Source organism: Macrotis lagotis, chromosome 8, assembly GCF_037893015.1.
Source record: "Macrotis lagotis isolate mMagLag1 chromosome 8, bilby.v1.9.chrom.fasta, whole genome shotgun sequence".
Classification (NCBI taxonomy): Eukaryota; Metazoa; Chordata; class Mammalia; order Peramelemorphia; family Peramelidae; genus Macrotis; species Macrotis lagotis.
The window spans coordinates 51,695,906-51,715,706 of NC_133665.1; the positions used below are offsets into that span (position 1 = coordinate 51,695,906).

At 38.4% G+C, this 19,801-nt stretch overlaps 1 protein-coding gene across 1 annotated transcript; it reads right to left on the minus strand.

Moving 5' to 3' along the window:
- Positions 1-9,510: 9,510 nt before the first annotated feature.
- On the minus strand, positions 9,511-19,787 carry POLR3K (RNA polymerase III subunit K). Its single transcript, XM_074196968.1, has 3 exons — positions 19,646-19,787; positions 11,400-11,487; positions 9,511-9,790 (listed from the first exon to the last, which is right to left on the minus strand). Exons 1-3 carry the CDS (start codon positions 19,754-19,756, stop codon positions 9,663-9,665), a joined length of 327 nt encoding a protein of 108 aa, XP_074053069.1. The 5' UTR covers positions 19,757-19,787; the 3' UTR covers positions 9,511-9,662.
- Positions 19,788-19,801: the final 14 nt, after the last annotated feature.

Here is a 19,801-nt window from a genome sequence, read left to right on the forward strand (position 1 = left end):
CTTCTTTTTTACTCTTGTCTGTGCATTTTGTAATTGTTTCATTGACTTTTGCTTTCTTTTCTTCTGGGGGGCATTATTATTACTGCCTACTGTTAACCCTGTAACTCTCCCTCTCAAAAAAGTATCCTACCATCCCTTTTAAAAAAACAAGAATGATCAAATAAAACATTAAAATATTGGTCATGTCAAAAAGGACATGTCTCAGTCTGTACCTTTAATCTATTCCTTCCCTTTCAAGTAGTTAAAAAAAACTTGTCATCAGTTTTCTGTACTCTTAGTTATTCAGTACATTCATTCCCATCCATCTTCATATGAACATTTGGAGTGGACTTAGCAACTAGGATAAGAATAATAGGTTAACTTAAAAGAAACATTAGATGTACAAATTCGATTTTTGAGTTACACTTTTTTTTTCAGTGATATAGTTTAATTCAATACGAGAGCTGGATAATATTGAAAAAGAAACCATTAAAGTAGGTGTTTGAGTTACCCTTATTACACTTAACATCTGATAAGTCTTTTAAAACCAATGGTACTCTAGTGAAAGTTTAATGATTAACTCTCTGGGAAAAAATACACATAAGATCCATTTCTAAATTTAATAAGCATTATTGACATTTTCTCCATTACTTTCTTATTTCTAAATAATCAACAAAACCATGAATCAAACTCTGATTTGTAGTATGCCAGTTTATGGAGTATAAAAGCTCACACTGAAAATTTAACAATAACTGCTCTGAGTAAATTTCAAAACAGTCCTGTATCAAACAGTCCTGTATTTCCATATTCACTGTAACCTCCTTGAAGGAGTAGTGTGTTCGCTTTTCTTCATATTCCTAGCATTTAATAAGGTATTTGGCAACAAACAATAAATGCTTCTTGATTGGATGGTTAATTTCTGGATCTATTTTCTTCACTCTGCATCAATATATGCAAGACTTTTCAGATGTAAAAAACTAGGACATATTCAGATCAATCTAGTCTTGAAATTGGAATGAAATAAGACTGCCCTGGGCATCTTACAGTTGTTGTTACTATTGCTGCTCTTGCTGCTGCTGTTACCCCTACTCCTCCTCCAATTCCTACTATTCCTACGCCTACTACTTCTATTCCTATTCCTACTCCTACCACTCCTACTCCTACTCTTAGTACATCATAGCAAGGGGAGAATAATCCAAAGGACATTCAGCAAGGATACAAATTGATTAAATTAGAAACAATCTCCCTGCCCCTATGTTGTCCATGAGGGTCTAAAACCTGAAGCTTGAAAGAATAACCAGATGATATGATCTTTGCTTTTGTAATAAGGACATAAGGAAATTACATCATTAGACTAAGTCTTTAGTCTTCTGAGTCAATTAGATTTTATTAAAGAAAAACTATCCTAGCTTGACTGGAACAAGACCTTAGGAAATTGTTCCATCTACACCAGATTTCTCTGAATTTGTTTTCATTCTTTTTACTGTGAAATAATATTCCATTATCCTCATTGGCCATATGAGGCTATTACTTAGCTATTCTCCAACTGATGGATACTCTTGTTGTTTCCAGCTCTTTGCTTCCACAAAAATTTCTGCTATTAATATATTTGTTCATATGGCTCCTTTCCATCTTTCTTTGACCGTTTTGGAATATAAAACTAGTAGTGGCATATCTGAGTCAAAAAATATGAATAGATTAGTAACTTTGGGGTTTAGTTTTAAATTATCTGTCTTCCCATAGCTTCTCCTACAATGGTCAGTTTCCATTTCTATCATCTGTGACCATGAGATGAAAATTCCAGGTTTCTTTAATTTGCATTTCTCTTATTAATAAAATGAAATTTTTTTCTTTGTATGGCTCTTGACAGCTGTTATTTCTTCTTTTAAAAACTACTTATTTGGGGCAGAGCCAAGATGGCGACATGAAGGGATCGAGTCTTAGGAGCTCTCTGATATAAACTAAGGACTCTAACTAAACTTTCGAGAGACAGAACCCACAAAGGGATCCAGGGAGGCGGTTCTCCTACTCAAGGTAACCTGTAAGAGAGCAGAAAGGCTCTGCTTCCCGGGGTCGGAGGGGCGGTCCACCAGAGGGGTGGCCCACCAGAGCCAAAGAACCTCAGCCTCCCCAAGGCAGCCCCAGGGCACTGGGAGCTTCAGCTCACAGCAGTGGGGGAGTCTCCTGAGCTGCACCCCGGGGAGCACTGGCACAAAGTGGGGAAACAGCGGGGGGGGGGGGGGGGGGGGGGGACCTCTGCCAGAGCAAGCACGTGGAGCCCAGCCCTCAGGGCACACAGCCAGCAGCCTGGTCTTTCCGCAGCCCAAATCCAGGAAACAGAAGCAGGCGGAGCCGGTAAGCAGAAGCCCCCAGGGCATGAGCCCATTGAGCTGAGGGAGGGGAGTGAAGAGAGACTGCAGAGCTCTGTCCTCTGCCCCTGGAACAGGACTCTGGGGCTCTGACCACATTCAGATCCTGATCCCAGTCTAGGCCCCACCATAGAACAGCAGGGCCCCCCCCCCCAACCTCAGCCCCGTGGCAGAGGGGGGCGCTTATGGTCATTCACAGATCAGGAGGGAAGACAGAACCTCACACACTGAGACCCTTGTGGGAGTGTCCCAAAAGCTCAGGAAGCACCCTCAAAAAACAGGCTTAGGCTGGGAAAATGAACAAACAAAGAAACAAGAGGAAGACCACTGAGAAATATTTTGCAAATGAGCCCAAGAAGGATCAAAATACTCAGTCTGAAGATGAGGAAGCACAAGCTCCTGCATCTAAAGACTCCAAGAAAAACAGAAATTGGGCTCAGGCTATGATAGAGCTCAAAAAATACTTTGAAAATCAAATGAGGGAGTTGGAAGAAAAACTGGGAAAAGAAAGGAGAGAGATGCAGGAAAAACATGAAAATGAAGTCAGCAGCTTAGTCAAGGAAATCCAAAAAAATGCTGAAGAAATTAGCATGCTAAAAAACAGCTTAGGTCAAAGGGATAAAACAGTTCAAAAAGTTATTGAGGAGAAAAATGTTTTAAAAAGCAAAATTGGCCAGATGGAAAAAGAGATAAGAAAACTCTCTGAGGAGAACAAATCCTTCAGACAAAGAATAGACTTCAGGGAGACTGATGAATTTACTAGAAATCAGGAATCAATACTTCAAAACCAAAAAAATGAAAAATTAGAAGAAAATGTGAACTATCTCATTGAAAAAACAACTGATATGGAAAACAGACTTAGGAAAGATAATTTGAAAATTATTGGAATACCTGAAAGTCATGATCAGGAAAAGAGCCTTGACATCATTTTCAAAGAATTACTACAGGAAAATTGCCCTGATATTCTAGAAGCAGAGGGCAAAATAGAAATGGAGAGAATCCACCAATCCCCCAAGAAAGAGATCCCAAAAAACCAACCCCCAGGAATATTATAGCCAAGTTCCAGAACTCCCAAGTCAAAGAGAAAATATTACAAGCAGCCAGAAGGACACAGTTCAAATATCGTGGAGCTGCAGTCAGGATCACACAGGACTTAACAGCAGCTACATTGGAAGCTCGTAGGGCTTGGAATACAATATACCGGAAGGCAAAAGAGCTTAGAATGCAGCCAAGAATGAACTACCCAGCAAGGCTGAATGTCCTCTTCCAGGGAAAAAGATGGACTTTCAATGAACCAGGGGAATTTCAAAGGTTCCTTTTGGAATGGCCAGAGCTGAACAGAAGGTTTGATCTTCAGATACAGGACTCAGGTGAAGCATAGAGATTGGAGGAGAGGGGTGAAATATGAGGGACTTAATGAAGATGAACTGCATGTATAGAAAAATGATACTGATAATATTCATATGAACCATCTCAGTTAATAGAGCAGGTAGAAGGAGCGTTTATAGTTGAAGCACAGGAGAAAGCTGAATTTGAAGATAAAATATGGTGTAAAAATGGAGTCAATAGGAAAAAAAGGGAAATGGAATGGGAGAAAGAAAAAGGAGAGGGGGGAATAGTCCAAGATATTTCACATAATAAGTTTTTTTTTTTTTTTATTACAATGAGCTATTGCAATGATATGGAAGGGGGGAGGCAAGGGGGAATGAGGGAACCTTTGCTCTCATCAGAGATGGCTAGGAGAGGAAACAGCAAATATACTCAATGGGGTATAGACAACTGGAGTCAGAAGGAGGGGGGAGCAGGGGGAAGGGGTGGGGATGTGAATAAAGGAGGAGAGGATGGACCATGGGGGGACAGTGGTCAGATATAACACATTTTCTTTTTTTACTTCTTGCAAGGGGCTGGGATTGGATGGCCTGCCCAGGACCATGGGGCCAGGTGGATTCTGGGCCTAAGGGGTGGTATGGGGGCTCAGGGCTTCTTGGCCCCAGGACCAGGGATCTGTCTGCTGCGCCACTCAGCGACCCTACAGCAGAGTCAGAGTGAAAGGAGAGAGAAAATATAGTACATGGTAGTGGAGAAATAAGAAAGGAGGGAGTTGTGATCAGCAATGGCAACGTTGGAAAAATATGGAAGTAACTTTTGTGATGGACTTATCATAAAGAATGTGATCCACCCATGACAGAGTTGATGGTGTTGGAACAAAGACTCAAGCACATTTTTTGTTATTATTATTTGGGGGAGGGTGCAGGGCAAGTGGGGATGGGTGGCCTGCCTGGGGCCACATAGCAGAGTGATCTTTGGGTATCTGGGGCTGGATTCGGACCCAGGTGCTCCTGGCTCAAGGGCCAATGCTCTGTCTGCCACCCAGCCACCCCTACTATTATTACTATTTTATTTTATTTTGGGTCTTTTTTTTTCTTCTTTTTGGTTTTTGCAGGACAGTAGGGATCAGGTGGCTTGCATGTCACATGGCTGGGTGATTATTGGGTTTACAAGGCTGGATATGGACTCGGGTGCTCGTGGCTCCAGGGCTGGTGCTTCGTCCATTGTGCCACCTGGCCATACCTACAATTATTACTTTTTCAATTTTAATTTTTTTTCTCTCCCCTTTACTTTTTTGGCCCAAGCAAGTCTATCTATATTCATGGTGGGAGGGGCATTTTGTTTACTTGTAAACAAGTATATTTTATTAATGTAAAAAGAAACATTTGTACAAAATGAGAATAAAAAAATCACTGAAAAAAAAAGAAAAAAGAAAAATGACACTGATAATACTCATATGAACCTTCTCAGTTAATAGAGCAGGTAGAGGGAGCTTTCATAGTTGAAGCACAGGAGAAAGCTGAATTTGAAGATAAAATATGGTGTAAAAATGGAGTCAATAGAAAAAAGGGAAATGTAATGGGAGAAAGAAAAAGGAGAGGGGGAATAGACCAAGATATTTCATGTAATAAGATTTTTCTTTATTACAATGAGCTATTGTAATGATATGGAAGGGGGGAAAACAAGGGGGAATGAGGGAACCTTTGCTCTCATCAGAGGTGGCTAGGAAACAGCATATATACTCAATGGGGTATAGACATCGGAGTAAGAAGGGTGGGGACAGGGGGAAGGGGGGGTGAGTGATGGAGGAGAGGATGGTCCATTGGGGGAGAGTGGTCAGATATAACACATTTTCTTTTTACTTCTTGCAAGGGGCTGGGATTGGATGGACTGTCCAGGATTATAGGGCTGGGTTGATGCTGGGCCTAAGGGGTGGTAGGGGGGCTCGGGGGCCTCTGAACCCCAGGAGCAGGGATCTGTCTGCTGCACCACTCAGCTACCCTACAACAGAGTGAAAGGAGAGAGAAAATATAGTACGTGGTAGTGGAGAAATACGAAAGGAAGGAGTTGCAATCAGCAATGGCAACATTGGAAAAATATGGAAGTAACTTTTGCGATGGACTTATCATAAAGAATGTGATCCATCCATGACAGAGTTGTTGGTGTTGGAACACAGAATGAAGCACATTTATTATTATTATTATTATTATTATTATTATTATTATTATTATTTGGGGGGGTGCAGGGCAAATGGGGCTGGGTGGCCTGCCTGGGTCCTCATAGTTGGGTGATCATTGGGTGTCTGAGGCCAGATTTGGACCCTGGTGCTCCTGGCTCAGGGGCCAGTGCTCTGTCCGCCACCTGGCCACCCCTACTATTATTACTATTTTATTTTATTTTGGGTCTTTTTATTCTTTTCTTTTCTTTTTTTTTTTTTTTTTTTTGGTTTTTGCAGGGCAATGGGGTTGGGGTGGCTTGCATAGGGTCACACAGCTGGGTGAGTGTTGGGTATATGGTGTCAGACTTGGGCTTGGGTGCTCCTGGCTCCAGGGCCGGTGCTTTATCCACTGTGCCACCTAGCTGCCCCTAGTACTAGATAAATCTAAGCTAAAAATAAACAAGAAAGAAATTAAGGGGTTGGATAAGTTCTGGAAAAGTTAAATATGATAGATCTGTTGAGAAAAATTAAATGGGAACAGAAAGGAAAGGAGTATACCTTTTTCTCAGGAGTACATGGCATCTATCCAAAAATTGACTATATATTAGGATATAAAATGCAAAAACTAAATACAAAAAAAACAAAAAACAAAAATAGTAATCTTATCCTTTTCAAATCATAACACAATAAAAATTACATTCAATAATGGACAATAGAGACAATAAGAGACAATAGATTGGGATCATTTGGGTGGCACAGTGGATAGAGCATTGGCCCTGGAGTCAGTAGGACAATTGCCCAGCTGATCAAGTCAATTAATTCCATTGCCTTACATAAGCGAAATTTTTAAATAAACAACAGATTAATTAGAAATTAATCTAATTCTAAAAAACAGGAAAATCAAGGAAAAAATCATAGAAACAATTAATTTCAATAAGGAAAATGACAACAGTGAGAATCTAGGCCTTCAGTCTCAGGGTATAACTTTTTTGTTCTATTTCCCCATAATGGTTTATATTTACCTAATACTTAAAGTATGTGAGATAAGTAGTACAAGCATTTCTATCCTCATTTCACATCTGGGTTTCTAATGGGATCTTGCTGTCTTGATTTCTCAGTTATGGAAGTGAGAGAAAGAACTCAGATCTTCATAAAAATAAAACTGGATTTTAAATTTAAAATACATCCTCATTTTTACAGATGATGAATCAGTCTCATACAGGGGAGGTGAACTGCTCAGGTCATACAACTAACTAAACTTAATACTTTAACTTGGACCTTCTGACTCCAGTTCCAAAGTGGTGGTGCCAAGACTCCAGCTAAGCTTTTCTGACTACAAGACCCAGTAGTCTTTCCACTACATCATCCTGCCTTCCTACTGTATCTTTTCTCCCATGAATGAGCTTGGAAAAGTCCCTAATATCCAACCCAGGCACCCTCAAGAACAAGAATGGACCAAATTACTTTTCCTCTAGACTTTCTCCTAAGTCTGGGGAAAATGATTAGTTCTTTTCTTCCTTAACCAAGTGTCACTTTCTCTGAGCTGGAATTTATTGTCAAAATATATTTCTGAAATCCTGAGGTAATCTAACTAAAACCCCCAGTCTTCTGCTCCCTTGTTGCAGTGTCCAGCCCAACCTCACAGCCAAGTCATAGTATAAACAGGATATGGACTAGCTGCATGACCCTTGGGTATGTTATTCTACCCTCTAAAATTTACTCCTCTCATTTATAAAACTGGAATAAGACTTACAAAACCTTTCATAAAAGATAATCATGAGAGCCCTTTACAATCCCTAAAGCACTACATAAATGCAGGTTGCCGTCATTATATAATAACACCAAGCAATGGTACAAGAACCTATCTTCCTAAAGGAGAGATTTTTCTATTTTTGACTGATAGTCTCTATCAAGAGGATATACAAATAACTTGTTGAAAGGAGTTAGGAGATCCAGGATTTTTTTTCATAGGATGTATGAAAATAGGTTATAGCTGTCAGAAGGTGAAAACTGTGAATCATGTGAACCAATATGGAAATAGGCTAGACATGATTGTACATGTACAATCTATGTCAGATTGTTCACTACCATGAGGATGGGGGAGGGAAGGGAAAGTGACAGAAAATGTGAAACTCAAAAACTTGCAAAAGGATGAAATAATGAAAATTACCTTTGCATGTAACTGGAAAAAATAAAAAATTTTTTAAAAGAGAAAGAAAATTTCTCTTTCCCAAGATGGTAAAAAAGTACTGAAAGAAAACCTAGTAAAAATTCAATTTAGGACTTTATGGTTTCAAACAAGGGATATTTTCTTAAAGAAATTAAGTTTATAGTTTTTTTTGCCAAGACAATGGGGTTAAGTGACTTGCCCAAGGTCACACAGCTAGGTAATATTAAGTGTCTGAGACCACATTTGAATTTAGGTCCTCCTGACTCTAGGGCCGGTGCTCTATCCACTGTGCCACCTAGCCACCCCAGAAACTAAGTTTATAAAGAAAATATTGACCTTCTTAAGAGAACAATTTTTTTCCCCAATTGCTTTTCAATGCAATAAAGGATGCTTTAATAGGACAATTATCTAAGACTATGGGTAAAATGAATAAGGTCAGGAGAGTTCAAAGACTTGGGTGCTGGTCTGAGCTCTGCCTCTAATTTGATGTTCAGCTATGGGCAAGAAGTGAATATTTCTTTTTTCTCATTTATGTGGACTGAACTAATAACTAATTCTCTAGAGTTTGCAAAGATCTTTAGCCCTCTGGTTTCATCTGAACCTTTCATTTGAGGCTTTAATGGGCATCAGAAGCAGAATTCAAATACTTCTAGTCCAGCAAGCCAGTCACTGATACTAAGCCATTTTACTTTCAGGAAAGTGTCTCTTATCTTTATTAGACATTTATGTTCAAGTTTTATCCCCTAGCAGAATGCCAGACTCTTAAGGGCAAAACTTGCATGGATTTTATACCCATCATGAAACATATTGCTTTGTTCACAGTGCTTAATCTTTGTTGAATTGAATTACTCATTATTTCAAAATAATGTTAATAAAATCATGATGCTCCATCACAATCAAAGTAAAATCCAGAGGAAAAAATGAAATACAAAGTTCCTCCACTCCCTCTTTTAGATGGGCAGGAAACAGAAAATATTGCAAAAGAAAGTTTTCAATACTTTAGCCATTCAGTAAATAGTTGCTAGATCCAGAGTACTATCAGCAAAATCAGGTGCCTACCTACAAGTAGAATTAGGCAGGATAACACAGACCTTGTCCCACTCCTATGGGACCTTTTCACCTTCCTCAACTATAGTGTTGACTGAGAGCTAAGCTTACCTGCATCTCTCAAACAGGAAAGGGGGAAGCTGCAGAAAGAGGAAAACTAGGAATAGCATATCAAAGGTTATATAATTTCAAGTCAAAATAATTTTAAGCTTTCATTTTCTGAATTTTAGCTGCTCAGGAACATATCTCACAAATTGCAACTATTCCTATGAAACTTGGGGCCTCCTATATTTTACCTAATGAATTGTTTTCAAGGAAACAATGAACAGTTCCATTGAATGAGGTTACCTCTGAATTCCATATTAACAAGGTCAATTCTGTCTAGTACATTAGGCTGTTAATTATTTCCTTTGTCTTAGACCACAGGTCCCAAGAAAAAATAAGCTTGCTATCACACAAAAGATTTCCACCATTTATTTCCACAACCCGTATGTTACATCATATACATTCCCAACTAGGAGCTCTCTCCTTGAGTCACACAGCAACCAGAGAACACTGGGCACTGCACACATCAAGCCAGGTAGGCAGGCAACAGGAGCTAGACCTGAACCTAGTCCCGCCAGCGATGACCACACTGAGCATTGCAGCACTTGTAGAAAGTGGTCATAGGCTCATCAGCAGAACGGGTCTGAAGCTGCATGAAGTAGGCACGAGGATGTTCACACTTGGGGCATGGCTCTGCAGAGGAAACAGATAAATGCACCATGAAATGAATTTTAAAATTCCATTATTCTTACTTAAACAAAAATATTATGACCTACTATTAAACAAATGACTTTGAGGAGTTCTTTCTGCTTTAGAGATGAACACCAAGCACCAATAAGACAATAAGTAGAAAAGTTCTACAGACCAGCTCCTGATTCTGCTTTGCTGTTTCTGCTTCATTTTGTGCCTACCCAGGAAAATAATTGGTTCTCAGAGAAAGGCACCTCATAGCATGGGGTAAAGGTGAGCTGCAAACTTTCCTGGAGGTCCTAATCCCACTTAAGGAATACCTCCTGATTCACTTCAGTCTTATATAAGTAAAAGCACCAAGGAAGGGGCAGCTTGATTGCACAAAACACTGACCTGGAGTCAGAAGGACCTGAGTTCAAATCTGATCTCAGGCATTTGGCACTTGACCCTAGCTGTGGAATACTAGACAAGTTACTTAACCTGAATTTCTCACAAAAAAGGAAACCAAAAAATCCACCAAGTAAAATCAAAGAAATAGAACTGGCTTTTCCCCCAGCATTCACCTACAAGATACCTGGGAAAAAGACAAAGTGCAAAGCCAAATGAAATTCAGACACAACTGAGGAACGATGCCTGCAACTACTTCAATTTGGAAGCATTGCTCCAAATCCCTACTCATGTTGCCAGCAGAAATGCTGTACTATAGGGTCAGTAGCATAATTATAAAATAAGAATTGGAAAGAAGCTATATATGCTAGGTGCCCCAAATGTCTAAGTGAAGTTTAAAGTTTTAATAATAGTTTAAAAGTACATTTCAGGGCTGGCTAGGTGGTGCAGTGGATAGAGCACCAGCCCTGGAGTCAGGAGGACCTGAGTTCAAATCCAGCTTCAGCCACTTAATAATTACTTAGCTGTGTGGCCTTTGGCAAGCCACTTAACCCCATGGCCTTGCAAAAACCTAAAAGTACATTTCACATCTCCAAAAAGTGCTGCGTGACTGGTATTCTTAAAATGTAACTTGAGGTGAACCAAAATTTGTTTTGAGAATTTTTTCAATACCTTTTAGGAAATGAGAACTCCAAGAATATTTGTGCTTTCAAAGTTTATACCAGCATTTCAGTTTTCTACAATAAATTCTAGAAATGATATTTACTTTTTAAATCTAAAGATACATTTTTTAAAAAGAGAAATATTAACAAATGGGGTTGTGCTTTGAGATTTATTATCTCTTTTCTTCCTATTCTAACTCCCCTCTGTCCTGATCTTTTTCTCTTAAGTGATAGTTAATACAGAAGTGAAGGATATTTTTCATTTGTTATATTCATTAAGTAAATTTTATATTCCCTAATTTAAAAAGTAGATGAGAGGTACATTTTCTCTGTGTAGTATGGTATAAAATGCAAAAATACTGTAAATAAAATTTGCATATTTTAAAGTATTATAGAAATAGCTCTGGTAAAAAAAAATTGCAGTCCATTATTTAAAGGTTTCTTACTCTTGTTATATGGGAAGAATTTCAAGTGTATGCTCTGAAGGGAAGTGGTCAGGAGCAGGTACAATTGCTGTTCATACTCTTACAGCACAGTCCAGGAAAGGGAGTCCTGCTTCTTACCTGCTGTGGAGTCGACATTCTCCCAGGCAGCGGCTCCCCCCAGCACATCATCCACTTCTTTCAGCTTTGGATACTTCCGATTCGTTACCTAGCAAACCACATCACCACATCAAAACCTCAGAAGATTGAATAGCACCATCTGACCCATCCAGGCTCCAGCAAGACCATTTTAACTCTAAAAAGGGTTCAGAAAACTACTGAAGAGTCACCCTGAGCAAACAGATGGAAATTTATCAGTCAAAGCAGACACCTGAGGGGAAACCACAGAATGGGAGAAAAGTAGTTTAAGTGTAAATAAGGATACTCCAACAGGACAACCAAAGACACTCAAAACCAAGTAAATGGTATACAATAGAAAGAGGACTGAACTGACAGTCAGAATACTAGGGTCTGAATCTAGGCTGTTCCACTAGAGCTGTGAACAAATTATTTTCTTTCTTTCTTTTTTATTTTTGGCTAACAGTTTCCACATCTGCAAAATTATGTGACAAAATTATAGTAACCTATAAGATTCCTCTTGGTTTGAAAGCTCCATGAGTCAAATGCCAACAACCCTGAACAACAACAATATTGTTAAGACAAACAACTATAAAATACTTGAGAACAATGATCAACCACAATTCCAAAGAACTAATGTTGAAACTTGTTACCCACATCTAGGTTGGAGAGGTGATTGACTCAGAGTAGAGGATAAGCATGTATTTTTCAGAAATGACTAATATAGAAATCTGCTTGTAACTGAGTTATTTTTTTTTCTCACATTTCCTTAATGGGGGAGAAAGAGGAAGATGGGAAGCAGAAAATGCTAAGTTGAAAATAAAATTGATTTTTTTTTTTTAAAAAACAAGGTATAGAAAAATGGAGTGCCTTATGCAAGTGATACTAAGGAGGCCCAGTGTCATCGAATCAAAGAGCATAAGAGTATAAAGTGAGAGGGCAGAGCCAAGATGGGAGAATAGGAGCAGGGACTCGCTTGAGATCTTCTAAATTGCTCTACAAATAACTTTAAAAACACCTCCAAAATGAATTCTGGAGTAAGAGAACAACAAAAGATTGGAGCAAAATGTTTTCCAGCCCAAGACCACTTAGAAGTTTGGCAGGAAAGGTCTGTTCCACTGGTGTGAAGATAGAGCACAGCCCCCAGCAAGGCAGTAGCAGGCCTTGGGAACAGCTGAATGAGCTTCCAGAGGTCTCAGCCCACAGTTGGTCAGCTGGACAGAGAGAGACTACAGGGGGGCCCTTTGTTGGCACAGGAAGCAGATACATTGCCCATATGCAGTTCTGGGTTGCAATCCCTGGGTAGGAAGAAGCATTAGCCCACTAGAACGGGGCTGTACAATCTTAGGTTATTTTAGGACCGCATTAAAATAATAGGGCCAAACCAGAATGAAAACTACAGTACACTAATATAAATAGTTAATTTGTAGTCTTACCTTAGATTTAGCAAACCCTAGGAAAAATCGTGGTGCTTTTAACTTCTTAGAAAGTGAGGGAGGGGGCGGCTAGGTGGTGCAGGGGGAACACATATCATCAATGCAACAGGCAAAGGGGCAAAGGGCAAAGCACGAAAGCAAACACAAAACAACAAAGCGATAACACAACAGTGTAAAGCTAGGTGCCTACTGACTAGTCTGCATCATACAGACAGAAAGCATCCCACAGTAGATTGAAAGTCCATGCAATAATAAGGAATAATGTAAAGACTAACAAACTGCCTTCTGTGGGGGGTGGGGGGGAGGGAAGCAAGATTGGGGCAAAAATTGTAAAACTGAAAATAAAACCTTTCTAAAATTAAGAAAAACACTAAAGAAAATTTAACATCAACAAGATTATTTATAAGTAATGGAATTTGAAAATCTAATACACATTCCATGAAAATTATTATTTTTTTTTTGCTCATGAAAATTAAAAACCACAGGTGGTCTGCAGGCCATATTTTGGACACCCTGCACTAGAGTATGTGGCTGCAGTGCAGTAGGGACCCTGGTCACAGTTCCAGGACATAAAAGAGTGTTTGTGGTCACTCACAGACTAAGTACTAAGTACAGGGCAAGGGGACAGCTAGGTGGTGCTGGATACAGCATCAGTCTTGCAGTCAATCAAGAGGACAATTAATGCTTACTTAGCTGAATGACAATGGGCAAGTCATTTAACCCCGTTACTTTGCAAAAAACAAAAACAAAACAAAGCACAGGGCAAGAGAACAGTGATTACAAATCTTCTTACTTCATACTACCTTGGAAAACCCTTAAACTTACAGATTCCCAAAACTAGCTCTAAAATAAAGGCACAAAAAAAAAAAACCTTAAGCTTCAGACAGTGCCCCTCCACCCCAAGAGCAGAGCCCAACTCTGACAAATTAAGTCAAGAAACAGACTGGAAAAATAAGCAAAAAACAAAAAAAAAAGCACCTAACCAAATTCAGAAGACAACAATGTCAAAAAACTCAAAGAAAAATATGAACTGGTCTTAGCTGGCCTTCCCCAAAAGAATTCCTGGAAGAACTCAAAAAAGATTTTTAAAATCAAGTAAGAGAGGTAGAAGAAAAATTGGGAAAAGAAATGACAGTGATGTAATAAAATAATGAAAAAAAAGTCAACAGTTTAGTAAAGAAGATAACAAGAGAAGAAAATAATACCTTACCAAATGATAAACAAGATACAAAAATAACACTAAATGGAACTTCTTTAAAAGCAGAACTAACCAAATGGAAAAGGATATTTAAAATATCACTCAAGAGTTTTAAAAAGTAGAACTGGTCAAATGGAAAAGGAAGTACAAAAGCTCACTGAAGAAAATAATTCCTTAAAAATTAGAATTGAACAAATGGATACTAATGACTCCAAGAGACATCAAAAACAAACAAAATCAAAAGCATAATTTTTTTTTTAGGTTTTTTGCAAGGCAATGGGGTTAAGTGGCTTGCCCAAGGCCACAAAACTGGGTAATTATTAAATGTCTGAGGCTGGATTTGAACTCAGGTACTCCCCCCAGAATATTTTTTTTATAAAATGAAGAATCTAATTGGAAAAACAAGTTACCCAGAAAATAGATCAAAGAGAGATAATTCAAGAATTATTGAACTATTCTGAGTGAAACAAGAACATTGTTCACAGTAACAGCAACAATATGTGACAATCAACAATGATAGACTTAGCTCTTCTCAGCAATCCAGTATCAAAGACAATTCCAAAAGACTTATGATGGAAAATACCATCCATATCTAGAGGAAAGAACTATGGATTCTAAATACAGACCCAAGCAGACTATTTTCACTTTTTAAATTTGTTTTTGGTTTTTTCTCTTGTTTTTTTCCCCCTTTTATTCTGATTTTTTCTTCATAACATGACTAAAATGAGAATACAGTTAACATGACTATACATGTATAACATACATCAGATTACTAGCTCTCTTAGAAAGAGGGAGGGAAGAGGAGGGGAAAAAATTTGGAACTCAAATTCTTACAAAAATGTAATTGGAAAAAAATACTACTAACTGAAAGGGAAAAAAAAGAATTATTAGACTGAAAGTCCATGATCAAAGAAAGAGCCTGGACATCATATTTCAAGAATTTATTAAGGGAAATTGCCCCCAATGTCATAAAACCACAGGATAAAATAAAAATTGAAAGAATTCACTGATCACTTCCTGAAAGAGATCCTAAAATCCCAAGAAAATTCTCAGGAATATTATAATCAAATTCTGGAATTTCCAACCAAAGAGAAAATATTATAAGCAATCTTACTGTGAAGTCACAATAAGAATAATACAAGATTTAGCAACTTTTACATTAAGGATCGGAAAGCTTGGAATATGATATTCTGAAAGCAAAGAAGCTAGGGATTACAACTAAGAAGCATTTACCCAGAGAAGTTGAGTATAATCCTTCAGGGGGAAAAAAAATGCATATTTAATGAAATAGAGGACTTTCAATAATTCCTAATGAAAAGACCAAAGCTTAATAGACTTTCTTTTTTTTCTTTTAGGTTTTTTTTTTTGGCAAGGCAATGGGGTTAAGTGGCTTGCCGAAGGCCACACAGCTAGGTAAATAGAAAGTGTCTGAGGCAGAATTTGAACTCAGGTACTCCTGACTCCACCTAGCTGCCCCTGACTTTCAAATAAAAGACTAGAAAGCAAAGAAAAGGTGAACAGGAAAGTGAAATCACAAGGAATTCAATAAGATAAACTGTTTATATTCCTACATGAGATAATACCTGTAATTTCTAAAAACTTTATTAGGATAGTTAGAAGGCAGGCAATGCTTGAACCTTACTCTCATCAGTATTGATTCAAAGCAAGAACAACCTACACAACTCAGTATACATAGAGGGCATGGAAATGACTGGACTAAGATAGGATGATATTAAAAAAATAAAATTAAGGGATATGAAAGAGGGATACACTAGAAAAGAGTGAAGAGAAAGGTAACGGTAGAAAGGGGTAAACTATATCATGCAAAAGGTATATGACAGAACTTTTATTATAGAGAGGAAGATGAACCTTATGCTCTTCAAAATTGGATCAAAGAGGGAATAGTATACACATTCAGTTGGATACAGAAATCTAATTTACTTACTGTACTGCATACTACTTACTATTTACTACTGTACAAATAGTACTAGAACTGTATTACTGTACTATTTACAGGGAAGGAGGAGGGGAGGGGGATAAGAAAGGATCAACTGAGAGAAGGAAGGGCAGAAAAGCTTTTGGACAAACAAAACCAATGTTTCCAAGATTAGAAGGGAAAACAGTAAAGTGAGAAAACAATTTTTACAAGCAGGTTCCATAGATAAATTCTTCATTTCTCAAATATATAAAGAACAGTCAAATTTTATTTTTTTGCTCATGAAAATTAAAAAGGGAATTTGGGGATGGCTAGGTGGCGCAGTGGATAAAGCACCAGCCCTGGAGTCAGGAGTACCTGGGTTCAAATCCGGTCTCAGATACTTAATAATTACCTAGCTGTGTGGCCTTGGGCAAGCCATTTAACCCCATTTGCCTTGCAAAAACCTAAAAAAAAAAAAAGAATATAAGGGAATTCCCTAAATGATAAATGGTCAAAGGATATGAACAGGCAGTTTTCAGATGAAGAAATCAGTTATCTAATCATATGAAAAAATGCTCTAAATCACTATTGACTATTGATAAATACAAATTAAAACAACTCTGAGTTACTTCCTTATATCAATCAGGTTGGCTAATGTGACAAAAATGGGGAAAATAACAAATACTGGAGGAAATATGGAAAAATTGGGACAATAATGCACTGTTGGTGGAGTTGTATCCTTTTCTTTTTACCTCTAACAACAAAGCATTTGTGTGATCTCACATGCCACATCCTTTAACAAAGAAAGGTCAAAATGGGTACAGGATTTAGACATAAAGGACAATACCATAGACCAATTAACATTAGATCAAGAAATACTCTGTCAGATCTATGGAAAAGGGAGAAATTTATGACCAAACAAAAAATAGAGTACACTCTAAACTACAAAATGGATGATATTTTGACTGTATGAAATAAAAAAATTTTGCACTAATAAAATCAATGCAGAAAAGATTCAAAAGAAAACAGAAAGTTGGAAAATAATTTTCATAGCTAAAGAGTCTGATAAAGGTCTCATTTCTAAAATATGTAGAGAATAGAATTAAATTTATAAGATTGCAATACATATTCTCCAATTGATAAATGGGAGTCAAATGATATGAACAGGAAGCTTTTAAATGAAGAAATTAAATCTATATATAATTGTATGAAAAAATGATCCAAATCATTATTAAAGAAATGCAAATTTAAAACAACTATGAGGTACTATTTCACAGTTATCAGATTGGTTAGGATGACAAAAAAGGGAAATGATCAATGTTGAAGAAGCCGTGGAAAGATTATGCACTGTTGGTGGAGTTGTGAACTAATTCAACCATTCTGGAGAGCAAAATGGAACCATACCCAAGAACAATGAATCTGATTATACCCTTTGACCTAGCAATACCAATACTAGGCCTATATACAAAAGAAATCATAAAAAATAAGAAAGGTACTACATATTAAAAAATATTTATAACAGTTCTTTTATAGAATGGCAAAATGGAGATACCCATCAATTGGGGAATAGCTGAACAAATTATAGTATATATAAATGTTATGGAGTACTATTGTTCTATAAGAAGCAATGAATGGGGGCGGCTAGGTGGCCCAGTGGATAGAACGCCGGCCCTGGAGTCAGAAGTACCTGAGTTCAAATCCGGCCTCAGACAATAATTACCTAGCTGTGTGGCCTTGAGCAAGCCACTTAACCCCATTGCCTTGCAAAAAAAAAAAAACAACACTGTGAGTTGATCAACTAGATATAGTTCCTTTTAGCAATTGAGAAATTGGGAGATCTATGTCAACCCTGGGAGATTTGTTATAGACAATGCCATCCACATTCATAGGGAAAACAATAAATACAGAATCAGAGAAAAAAAACACTTTTTAAAAAAACTCCTCTTAGGTTTTCCTTCCTATCCCATGGTTTTCTTTCTTTACTTCAGTCCTAATTCTTTATTAAGTTTTGGGTTTTTTTCGAGGCAAACGGGGTTAAGTGGCTTGCCCAAGGCCACACAGCTAGGTAATTATTAAGTGTCTGAGGCCGGATTTGAACTCAGATACTCCTGACTTCAGGGTTGGTGCTCTATCCACTGCATCACCTACCTGCCCTGGTCCTAATTCTTCATAGACAAAATGACTACCATGTGGGCATGTTAAACATAGGTGTGCATGTACAACTTCTACCAGACTGTTCACCATTGAGGATGAATGGGTATGGAAAGGTTGGGTGGTGGAAAAATGTGTAACCTAGAAAATGCAGATGGATGAATGTTTAAAGTTTTCATGACATGTAGTTGGAAAAAAAATGAAATATCAAGATAGAAAACAGAAAAGTAAAAAACAACAACAAAAAAGCATTTGTCATTAAGGTTTGAAAATAGTGTCCCCTGGGCAGCTAGGTAGGCAGTGGGTAGAGTACTGGTCCTGGAGTCAGGAGGATCTGAGTTCAAATTCAATGCTTGATAATAACTAGCTATGTGACCTTGGGTAAGTTGCGGCACAAAAAAGAAAAAGAAAGAAAAAGTCAATGATTTTAAAGTCCCTTTAAAGTGTCCCTTTATGCAGATATCTGATTGTCTGATCTTGTTATCTCTTATACTTTTTGTCTCTTCCTTAAGGATATGATTTCTCTCTCATCACACTCAATTAGATCAATGTACAACATGGAAACAATGTAAAGACTGACAAATTGCTTTCTCTGAGGGGGAGAGAAGTAAGATTGGGGGGAAATTTGTAAAACTAAAAATAAATAAAATCTTTAATAAGAAAAAAGATAAAAATAAAATAAAGTGTCCCTGTATAATTTGGGGCTGTCTGCAATGGAAAATACCATCTGTATCCAGAGAAACAATTGTGGAGTTTGAACAAAGACCAAGGACTATTACCTTAAATTTAGGGAAAAAAACCTGAAATCTTATTGTCTGATCTTGCTATATGTTTCTTCCTTGAGGATATGATTTCTCTCTCATCACATTCAATTTGGATCAATGTATTCTGTGGGGGGTGGCGGGAGGGAAGAGAGATTGGAGGAAAATTGTAAAACTCAAAATAAATAAAATCTTTTTAAAAAAATAAAATAAAATGTCCCTTTTTTTTAAGGTTTTTGGCAAGGCAAAGGGGGTTAAGTGGCTTGCCCAAGGCCACACATCTAGGCAATTATTAAGTGTCTGAGACCAGATTTGAACCCAGGTACTCCTGAATCCAGGATCAATGCTTTATCCACTACGCCACCTAGCCGCCCCTAAATTGTCCCTTTAAAGTCAACTCTGCAACACGAATGATTTGCCATTAAAAAATAAAAACATACTTCCCCCCCAAAAAAAAAGGCTACGGAGAGAATAATTTTCTGACATTAAAAACATTTTTAGAATGTCATCAAAACACAAAGCCCGGCATTCAAGTGTTACAGCTCCTTTGTCTCCCTTCGGCCTCCCCAGTGGGACGAGGGGCGCCCCCTCCACCCCCGCGGCTTGGAGGCCAAGGCCTGGGGGCTGAGAGGGTCCTGCGAGGCCTTCTCCTCCGAGCCCTCCCGGACACGCGAGGAAGCTCAGAGACGCGGGGTGATTTTTCTCGTCACGCACTCCCATGAGCGCCACTAGGCCCCCACTAGCCACGGACACACGCCCTGCCCTCCCCGCAGACCAGCCCGCACCTTCCTGGTGATGTTGTGCACGTAAGGGCACGTGTTGCAGGCGAAGCGGTGGCAACGCTGCCCCTCCTCCACTATCAGCCCGTTCCCGCAGCCCGGACAGAAGAGCAGCATCTTCACGCCGGTGGCCCAACCTCCACCTCCACTCAGCCTCACTGA

What these genes read in the sequence shown, in the direction of transcription:
- POLR3K (XM_074196968.1), bottom strand. Translation starts at nt 19,756, where the DNA reads ATGCTGCTCTTCTGTCCGGGCTGCGGGAACGGGCTGATAGTGGAGGAG. An exon ending in TGCACAACATCACCAGGAAG is followed by an intron (nt 11,488 to 19,645) that starts GTGCGGGCTGGT and finishes GTGGTTTGCTAG; the next exon opens with GTAACGAATCGGAAGTATCC. An exon ending in GAATGTCGACTCCACAGCAG is followed by an intron (nt 9,791 to 11,399) that starts GTAAGAAGCAGG and finishes TTTCCTCTGCAG; the next exon opens with AGCCATGCCCCAAGTGTGAA.